This window comes from Nicotiana tabacum, chromosome 17, assembly GCF_000715075.1.
Source record: "Nicotiana tabacum cultivar K326 chromosome 17, ASM71507v2, whole genome shotgun sequence".
NCBI classification, from domain to species: domain Eukaryota; kingdom Viridiplantae; phylum Streptophyta; class Magnoliopsida; order Solanales; family Solanaceae; genus Nicotiana; species Nicotiana tabacum.
The window spans coordinates 113,683,978-113,694,554 of record NC_134096.1 but is presented as its reverse complement, the minus strand read 5'-3'; the positions used below and the strand labels follow the sequence as shown (position 1 = coordinate 113,694,554).

Below are 10,577 nucleotides of genomic sequence, written 5' to 3'. Positions count from 1 at the left end.
TCGTAGTCTCAAAAGTAAATGTGCAGGGAGAACTCCCGAGAAACCGCCTCGTAGTCTCAAAAGTAAATGTGCAGGGAGAACTCTCGAGGAACCGCCTCGTAGTCTCAAAAGTAAATGTGCAGGGAGAACTCCCGAGGAGCCGCCTCGTAGTCTCCAAAGTAAATATGTAGGGGGGATCTCCCGGGATACTTTCCTGTAGTCCAAAAGTAAATACGAAGCTCAAACAAATGAATATAACAGTTACATCAAGAAACATATAATTTAGACTAAGTACAAATCAAGAAAGAAGCGGGATTTACTAAACATGCTGCAAAGAGTTTAAATAGGCAATTAGGACATGTAGACATGCTATTCTAGGCTAACAGGATAACTACACATGCTAGTATACTCGGATAAGATGAAAACAGGCTATTACTCGGTAAAGAAAATTAGGTTTTTCCACAAATAACCTGTGTATGCACTCGTCACCTCGCGTACACGGTGCTCACATATCATAACAACACCAAATCCTAAGGAAATTTTCCCCACACAAGGTTAGGCAAGCCACTTACCTCAAACCAAGCTAAATCAATCGGTAACAATGCTTTTTCCACGAATATCCGACTCCGAATGACCCAAATCTAGCCAAAACAATTACATATCATAAATACAACTATAATAGACTAATCTAATTAATGAAATTAAGACTTTAACAAAAATTCCAAAATCCATTCTAAAAAGGTTGACGCGGCCCCACGTCTCAGAATCGAGAAAAACCACTAAATTTGAAAGCCCATTCACTCAGGAGTTCGACCATACCAAAATTTATCAAAATCCGACCTCGAATGACCACTCAAAACGCAAAATCAATCTCTTCAAATCCCTAGCCTCAAACTCCCAAATTCTACCTTAAATACACACTAACTAGGTGGAAAAATAAATGGGGAAGCAAGATTATTGATCAAAACTAAGCACAAGGGACTTACCTCAAGATATCCCTAAAAAATGCTCTCAAGAAATCGCCAAACCTAAGCTCAAAATGTCAAAAATGAGCAAAAATCGTGAACCCTTGCATTTAAGTGTTCTGTCCAGAAACTTCGCACCTGCGGACCTCTAGTCACACCTGCGGTGCCGCACCTGCGGAATTTCCATCGCAGGTACGGAAATGACTTAAAGGGACTCGGTCCGCATCTGCGAGCAATGGGCTGCACCTGCGCACCCGCTCCTGCAGAATTTTTCCGCTTCTGCAATCCCTCACGCCCTAGCCCCCTCCCGCTTCTGCGCTCCATCTTCCGCATCTGCGGATGCATAGATGCGGTTATACCTCCGCACCTACAACCCCTGGTCTCTTCCTTCAAAACCTCACATGCATCCATTGGCTCGCTTTTGCGGGCTCGCACCTGCGGTCAATGTTGCGCAGGTGCGATCACACCAGGTGTAGCAGCTTCAGCTATTCTTCCAAAACTAAAATTGATCAGTTAACCATCCGAAATCAACCCGAGGCCCCCGGGACCTCAACCAAACATACAAACTAGTCCTAAATCACCATACGGACTTAGTCGAGCCCTCAAATCACATCAAACAACGCTAAAACACGAATCACCCTCCAATTCAAACTTAATGAACTTTGAAATTTCAAACTTCTACAACCGACGCCGAAACCTATCAGATCACGTCCGATTGACCACAAATTTTGCACACAAGTCATATTCGACATTACAGACCTACTCCAACTTCTGGAAACGGATTCCGACCCCGGTATCAAAAAGTCCACTACCAGTCAAAATCTCCAAAAATTTAACTTTCGTCATTTCAAGCCTAAATAAGCTACCGACCTCCAAAACACAATCTGAACACGCCCCTAAGTCCAAAATCACCCAACAGAGCTAACGGAACCGACGGAACCCCATTCCGAAGTCATCTTCATACAGTTCCGACTACGGTCAAAATTCTAAGACTTAAGCTTCCGTTTTAGGGACTAAGTGTCCCAACTCACTCCGAAACCAAAAACAAGACTTTCCGGCAAGTCACATAAGCAGAAAAGATACGGGGAAAGCAGTTAATAGGGGATCGGGGCTATTACTCTCAAAACGATCGTCCGGGTCATTACATCCTCGGCCTCTGGCACGGCCTCTACCCCGACCCCGGCCTCTTGCGGCTCCAACAAGGGGCATGGGCGTCTGATCATCAGATCCAGTTGTGCGTGTCCTCACCATCTTTGAGAGAATAGAAAGATAATAGTTTAAAATTTCGAAGTCAACATATGTGCATGATAAGGAATCGAAGAAGTGAATATTTCCTAACAGTTCCATAGCCTCCCGAAGATAAGTACAGACGTCTCCGTACCAATCCGCGAGACTCTACTAAACCTGCTTGTGACTCATAACACCTATGAACCTAGAGCTCTGATACCAACTTGTCACGACCCCAAATTTTCCCTCCGTAGGATGTCGTGAAGGCACCTAGTCTCTAAGACTAGGTAAGCCTATCAATGCGGAATAACAATAGGAATCTGAAATAAATAAATTTGCAAATTCACATAATTTTAACTCCCAAAACCCGATAGAAATAAGTCACAAGCTTCTAAGAATTTATCTTCAATGCCTTTATACATCAAGGTCTAAAGAAAATAAGGAAACAACATAATAAGGATAGAAGGGGACTCCGGAGTCTGCGAACGCTGGCAGATATACCTTGAAGTCTCCTCGTACGGCTAATTCACTGATGCCTGGTCAGATAAAATGTACCTAGATCTGCACAAAAAGATGTGCAAAAATGTAGTATGAGTACACCACAGCGGTACCCATTAAGTGCCAAGTCTAACCTCGGTAGAGTAGTAACGAGGTCAGATTAGGCCCTACTAGAATAATAAAAGACATGGTGAAATATTTGACAATATAATAACAATAAATAACAATAGAAATGAATTAAGTAAGTAGTATGTCACCATTAAATTACACAGAATAAGGGCAAATAATATCTCGCGGAAAGAAAATAGAAATTTACAACTTTAAGAAAAATCACGACAATAATCAAAGGCAAATGCAACCATAAAGAAATATCAACAAGAGCACTCCTGAGGCACCGCCTCGTAGTCCTAAATTGTAAATAAATTCACAATATCTCATTTTCTTATATCATCGCGGGAGCCTTTCACATTTAATTTTAAAGAAAATATTTTTTCCGAAATAGCATCTCGCGTTTTAGCCACCCTTATCAAACCGCATGACTTCTAGTAGTTCCTCTACTAGCCACGTGTATTAAGCCACCCTTATCTCACCGCATGTGTTTCAATACCCAAACCTTATATCACCGCATGCGTATCAATAGCATAATATATCACAATTTGCACCTCAAGTGCCCAAATATTTCAACTTGCCAAAATAAATCAACAACAATATTTTTTCACAATAAAGAGCTCACGACTCATGCCAAAATAAATCAACAACAATATTTTCCATAATAAAGAGCTAACGGCTCAATCACAATGAGTACAAAAATCTCACAAAATATTCAGCAAAAATAATATTTTACAAATTTAACACCTTGTCTAAATATCAAATTTTTAATTGTAAAATACTTCGTTTTTAATAATACTTAAATTAAGAAATCCATCCTTCAAGTAATGCATAGAACAAAAAAAAATAGAGTTTCAACTAAACAGGTAAAACACTTAGCAAAAACAGGTCAGGCAAATTTAAAATACGAAAATATATTAATGATGATGAATATAACAGAATAAAATAATTTAATTAATATGCAACAGTGCTCTACACAATTTAAAGACATAATCTTCCACATTTAGCCCGTGTACACACTCGTTACCTCGTGTATACGACTTTCAACTCATCAACATTTTCATATCAATACCAATCCTAAGGGGAATTTCCCCCACACAAGGTTAGACAAGTCACTTACCTCAAACCGAGTAAAACTCTACTACAAAATTCCTTTGCCTCTCAAATAGGTCTCCAAACGTCCTGAATCCAGCCACAAGTAGTACAATACAATCAATATAGGCTAAAGGAATCAATTCCACAAGAAAATACGAAATTATAGGCAAAAATCCGAAATCGGCTCAAACCCGACCCTCGGGCCCACGTCTCGAAATCCGACAAAAATCACAAAACTCGAAAGCACATTCACTCACGAGTCTAACCATACCAAATTTACTCAAATCCGATAATAAAATCCCATTCAAAACCTCAAAATTCTAGCCCAAGAACTCGTCCTCATCTTTCCCAAATTTCCATCTCAAAACACTAATTAAATGGTGAAAATTAAGATATAGTCGTGTATATTGACTATATCTAAGGTAGAATCACTTACCTCGATGTTTTTCCTTAAAAAATCTCTCAAAATCGCCTCTCCTCAAGCTCCAATTTGTCAAAAATAGAAAAATGGGACGAAGCCCCCTTTTTATAACTTAAAGTTTCTGTCCATGCGCTGCCCTTGATTTTTGACCTCGATTCCACCCTCGCTTTTTGACATATGAAGGAAAAACCCAGATCAGCCAAAAACCAGCAAACTCAACTTCAGCAGTTTCCCAACTTCAATTCTTGATCCGTTAACCATCCAAAACTCGCCTGAGGCCTTCGGGACCTCAACCAAACCTCGATTCTGCCCTGGATTTTCACCTCGATTCTGTCCTCGATTTTGACCTCGATTTTGACCTCGATTCTGCCATCGATTCTGCCCTCGATTTTTGACCTCGATTCTGCCCTCGATTTTGACCTCGATTTTTGACAGATGAAGGAAAAAACCAGATCAGTCAAAAACCAGCAAACACAACTCCAGTAGTCTCCCAACTTCAATTCTTGATCCGTTAACCATCCGAAACTCACCCGAGGCCCTCGGGACATCAACTGAATACACCAACAAGTCCAAAAACATCATACGAACTTAGTCGAAACCTCAAATCACATCAAACAACGCTAAAACCATGAATTATACTCAAATTCAAGCCTAATGAACTTTGAAACTTTCAATTTCTACAAACGACGCCGAAACCAATCAAATCAAGTCCGATTGACCTAAAATTTTGCACACAAGTCATAAATGACATAACGGAGCTATGAAAAATTTTAAAATTGGATTTCGACCCCGATATCAAAATATCAACTCCCCGGTCAAACTTTTCAAAAATTCAAGTTTCACCATTTCAAGCCTAATTCCACTACGGACTTTTAAATAATTTTCGGACACGCTCCTTAGTCCAGAATCACCATACGGAGCTATTGAAATCATCAAAATTTTATTCTGGGGTCGTTGTTACATAAGTCAACATCCGGTCAACCTTTTTAACTTAAGCTTTCAACCTTAAGATTAAGTGTCTCAATTTATTCTGAAATCTCTCCGGACCCGAACCGACTACCCCGGCAAGTCACATAACAGTTATAAAGCACATAATGAACAGTAAATAGGGGAGGGAGGCTATAATTTTTTTAAAACGACTGGCCGGGTCGTTACACTTTCACATACAACAACATGTTTGCTACTATCAATTGTTACAATTGACCCATAACTAAATTTTATTTTCGTCTTGTTTCTTCCTCTTGAAAGTGCTATGATCAATATCATGGTTGATCTACTATATTTTCTTTTTCTTGATTGATAATGATCTTCAAACATACTGATTTAATAATAATTGATCTTTAAGGGATCATTTGGTTTAAAAATAAGTTATGCTGTGATTAGTTATGCTGTAATTAATTATTCTGGTATTATTTCTTATTGACCGTTTGGTATGTTGTATTAATTTTGGGATTGTCAATTTTACTGCTTTATCGGGATAACTTATCCTGGGATTATTATTCCATGTTCTGGAGGATATAAGTTATCCCGGTACTATTTTTAATCCGGGATAACTTATCTCAGGATTAGTAACCAAATAAGGGATAAGGCGGTACTAAATTTTTATCCCAAGATTATTTTTGCTTATCCATACCAAACGACCCCTAAACGATGAAAAGGATTAATGTGAAGTACATTATTTTGCATTGTGACTTTTAAATATTTTTTAAAGAAAAAATTAAACTAGTATTTTTTAATGTTGAATCTCTAATTCATATATGCGCCTTTTTCATAAAATTGAGAGTAGCACCTTTTTTTTTGTTTATATCTTTTCTGCAGATAAATATTTTTTTTTAAAATAATCGTTGTGACGCTAAAGACTTGAATTGTTTATTATATAGTTAAACGATAATACTAATGATTTTATAATCTGAGTTATTACTATAAAAACGGTGTAAGAAGAGTGGTGAAAGGACAAATATTCCTAGTTTCCTATAATTTCTCCAACTGGAAAAGGGAGAAGAAAAATAATTAAGTGTAGTTTCTAAAAAAACGACGCGTCAAACTCTTATATATAATTATGGCAATCGTACTCTCAGAAAATATATTGCTAATTTGGCCGTTTTGAGTTGAAGAATTCACTCATAACCAGGTAACTTTCTTTCTTTCTTTTCTTTTTTCACGTTGTTAATTTTGAAGCTCTATTTCGTCGCAAATCTGGTAGAACAGATTATATTGGAAAATAATAATTAATTTGTTTTTTCCTCTTTTGGTAAAGTAATACATGTTCTTGAAATTATGTAATAGTAGACGTTCTTGAAGTTTAAATTTAGCTCTCAATTTGAAGTTTGTATTAATTCTCAACTTTTCTTTTCCTGGACTTTGGAGTTTCTATTTTATTAAGGCACAATAAAATTGTTCTTCTTTCAATGAGTTTTATGTGTTTTGGATTAATTGGAGATTATTACTTTGAATTTTATCAATAAGGAATATAGTTCTAATTTCTTGTGCTGATTGTTTCGTTATGACTGATTTTCGTGAATTCTAATTACCAGAAAGCAGCATTCACTTTTCAAAAAAATGCAGACAATATATGAATGTCTTTAATAAAAGCCTTTGCTACTTTACCTTTTGGTGCTTAATTTACTATTAACCAAAATTTTGTTTCTAGTTTTAAAGAAAGAAATTCAAAAATTTGATGCCTTTTTTAAAATTAGAATTCTAATTACCGATTTTCTTTTCTTGTTTTTCTAGTCGTTAGGGAACATTACCGACTCTGTTTTTTCTTTTTACTATACTAAGCAGAAAATCAAGGTTATTTTCAGAAACTTCATTATAGTGTATGCTTATTTTTCTTCTATTTAATTATATATGTATGTTTTCTTGAACAGGCAAATTAAAATGGGAAGATCAAAAATCAATATGGAACTTATTCAGGATTACAAGAAAAGGAAATCCACTTTCCAGAAAAGGAAAGCTTGCTTAATCAATAAAATCTCAGAGCTTTCAATACTTTGTGATATCAAAGCATGCATGATCATATATGAAGGAAATAATTGTGAAGAAATTTGGCCAAATGATCCAAACGAAGTTCAAGAGCTAATAAATCTCTACAAAAACCAACCAATTGAAGACAGGAGTAAAAGAGAAAACAGCTTGTCTAGCTTCTTGGAAAATGAAAAGAAAAAGGCTGAGATTAAAATGGCAAAGTTGAAGAAAAAAATCAAGACAGAAAAATACCCAACTTGGGATTCAAGATTCAACTATTTATCTGAAAAGGAATTACGAAATCTTGCTGGGGTTCTTGAGAAAAAGATGGAGAATGCAAAGGAAAAAACTGAATTCTTGAAAAGTAGTAGGAATATTAATCAAGATTCGAATCAAGAAATTTGGGACTATCCTGAATTAATGGACAATTTCAACCAAAGTAATCCACAGCCTATTTCTTATATGGATAACCAGTTTTTTCAAGAATTCACAACTGAATTTGATCATGTGAATTCAATGGGAATTTTGGATAATGGGCAGCTTAGTATTGATGATTATCAATTTGGAAATTCAGATTATATGAAGATTGAGGCAGAAGATTGGTTGGTGAATAATGGTATTATTGGTTCAAGTTCAAGAATGCAGCCTATGGAGTTAAATCAGTACTCTTTTATAAGCAGTGGCTCTACCCAAATGCCTTATGGATACTTGCAGTAGATTTTGATTAGATTATTATATGACAAACACAATTGAAATGATATTTTTGTATATTTAGTAGTTTCTCCTTTGTTTGATTTAAAAGCAGTTGGAGCAAACAAATTAGGAACTTCTTTTGTTAGATTAAATACAGCTTGTAATATTATAGTTTTGGTGCTCCTAGTTGCAATCTCTTTTGTAATGATACGTATTAGTTATACATAATATTTCCTTTTTAATCAAAATAAAATAAAATACTCCCTCCGTCTCAAATTATCTATCGTGATTTCTAAAAATAGTTGTCTCAATTTATATGTCATTTTAGAAGTGCAAGACAAAATTGATTATTATTTTTTCATTTTATCCTTAATAGTAATTGTTTTTGAAGATGGAGATATCACATAAATAAAATAAATATTTAATGAAGAGGAATTATATCATAAGACATAAACAAGAGTAAAATAGTCTAAAATCCCTTCTAATTAATATTTTTTTAAAGGACGTGTAAAAGAAAAATACGACGGATAATTTGAGACGGGAATGTGTGAGTAATCTTCAATGCCTAAACTTGAGGTCTCATTTTCTTTTAGTGTAATATTAGGAATTACGACAAGATTTTTGAAAGTTTCGTATTGGGAAACCTACCCACTTCCCAAAAGTTTGAGATTGAATATTTTTAATTAGAATAACAGAGATTAATTTTGAGAATTACCAATATGCTTTATATAAACTAAGGACTAAATTCTAGAGGCTTCCTTCTCTTATTTTCTTCCTCTATTCTACATTCTAAGTTCAGCAACGAGCCTCTTTTTTGTATATTTTCTAATCTTTTATAAAACTAACTTATATACTACACCAACTCAACTGAATACAACATCCTACTTGATCAGATTGGACCAAAATAGCATCTTTTTTTAAGGAGGAAATACAAGAGAATAATCCACAACATATTTCTCCAAAAAAAAAAAAAAGAGATGTGTAACAAGAAAATAAAATGACCATAGAATCTACATAATCAGTTTTGAAAACTTTTTCTTTCCATAAACAAGTTACCAAAAGTGAAAAAAGAATCTACATAATAAATTGAGTAAGTTAACTGAAACCATTATACAAATTTACAACAATATACCATATATTGGCATAGTGTTATATTGATACTTAGTTACTTATCTTCTATGTATACAATCTAGGCAGCATTTTAATTTACATTTAAAAATTTAAAACTCCTATAGATTAGATTCCTTTTTTTTTAGATAGCTTCTTAAATTACTTTTCCTCCTTTTTAGGTAAGTTCTTAAATAATGTATATATTACTATTCTTTTCAGAGACAATAAATACATGCAGAACATAAAGTTCTATCATATTTCAATACAAGAAAAATAATATACTCATACTCACATACTTTCAATTCTTGAGATGGCAAAGGCAACAGTGACTTTGGTTGTTCTGTTTTGCTTAGTTTTTTGCAATTTTAGCCATATTGGGGAATCCTTTGAATTGAAAAAACAAAATCATTTCAATGATGTTGAGATAAATAAGCCTCAATGCCAAAATGATGATGATTGTGTGAAATTTTGTAAAGTTCATTTTGATTACCCAGGTTGTGGATGTGAGATCAGTGGAATGTGTCGTTGTTGCGTTCCATCACCACCTAATGTTTAGGAATATTGTCTTCAATATTATGAGTAAAATGAAGATTTATAGAGCTTTACTATAAGCTCTGACCATTTTGAGCACTTCTACTTGTTTTCTTACCCCAAGTGATCTTCTATTCTCTGTTCTGCGTTTCAATTCTTGTTTTTTTTCCTTATTTTTCTTTTCTATTTTTAGAAAAGGGATCAAATCTAAGCCAAGTTCATCTCACTAATTAATTAGCCCTAGAATGTACTGATTGGTTTTGGTTAGATACTCCAAAAGGACGATAAATATAATAAACTTCGATCGAGAACTTATACTCGAATTTAGTACTTATGGAGTAAAAAAAATACTAGCATTGAAGAAAAAATTTAGGTTCATTGACATTGTCAAAGGTCTAAAACATGTGAAGAACCAGGAGGTAATCATTAATGGTTGTGGTGGATGAATAGGATCATGTATACGGTTAAAACCGGGCTCACTTGATTTTACTATTTGATCGAGACCGGGAGGTTATATCGAAGGATGGCTTAGTAACGGAACAGACTAAATCACGAGGACAAGGTACCGAGTTCAGAATTGAGGTACTTGTCGAGATCGAGGCTAGTAGCGATCGAAGCCAAATGAGACAGACATCGAGCAAGATCGAAGATAGCACAATAACATGCTATTACTCGGTAAAGAAAATCAGATTTTTCTACAAATAGACCGTGTACGCACTCGTCACCTTGCGTACATGGCGCTCACATATCATAACAACACCAAATCCTAAGGGGATTTCTCCCACACAAGGTTAGGCAAGCCACTTACCTCGAACCAAGCTCAATCAATCCGTAACAATGCTCTTTCCACGAATATCTGACTCTGAATGGCCCAAATCTAGCCAAAATCAATTACATATCATAAATATAACTACAAGTAACTAATCTAGCTAATGAAATCAAAGCTAAAGCAAGAAATTGGAAAATCGCCCTAAAAGCCTCCC

At 35.2% G+C, this 10,577-nt stretch overlaps 1 protein-coding gene across 1 annotated transcript; it reads left to right on the top strand.

Moving 5' to 3' along the window:
• Window positions 1-6,232: 6,232 nt before the first annotated feature.
• LOC107786683 (agamous-like MADS-box protein AGL82) lies at window positions 6,233-8,213 on the top strand. The gene is made up of 2 exons (XM_016608200.2): window positions 6,233-6,424; window positions 7,164-8,213. The coding sequence occupies exon 2, from the start codon at window positions 7,174-7,176 to the stop codon at window positions 7,975-7,977; it is 804 nt and encodes a 267-aa protein (XP_016463686.1). The 5' UTR covers window positions 6,233-6,424; window positions 7,164-7,173; the 3' UTR covers window positions 7,978-8,213.
• The last annotated feature ends 2,364 nt before the right edge of the window (window positions 8,214-10,577 follow it).

Bases quoted from the DNA above. Each gene is read 5' to 3' on its own strand.
- LOC107786683 (XM_016608200.2), top strand. From the start codon at position 7,174: ATGGGAAGATCAAAAATCAATATGGAACTTATTCAGGATTACAAGAAA.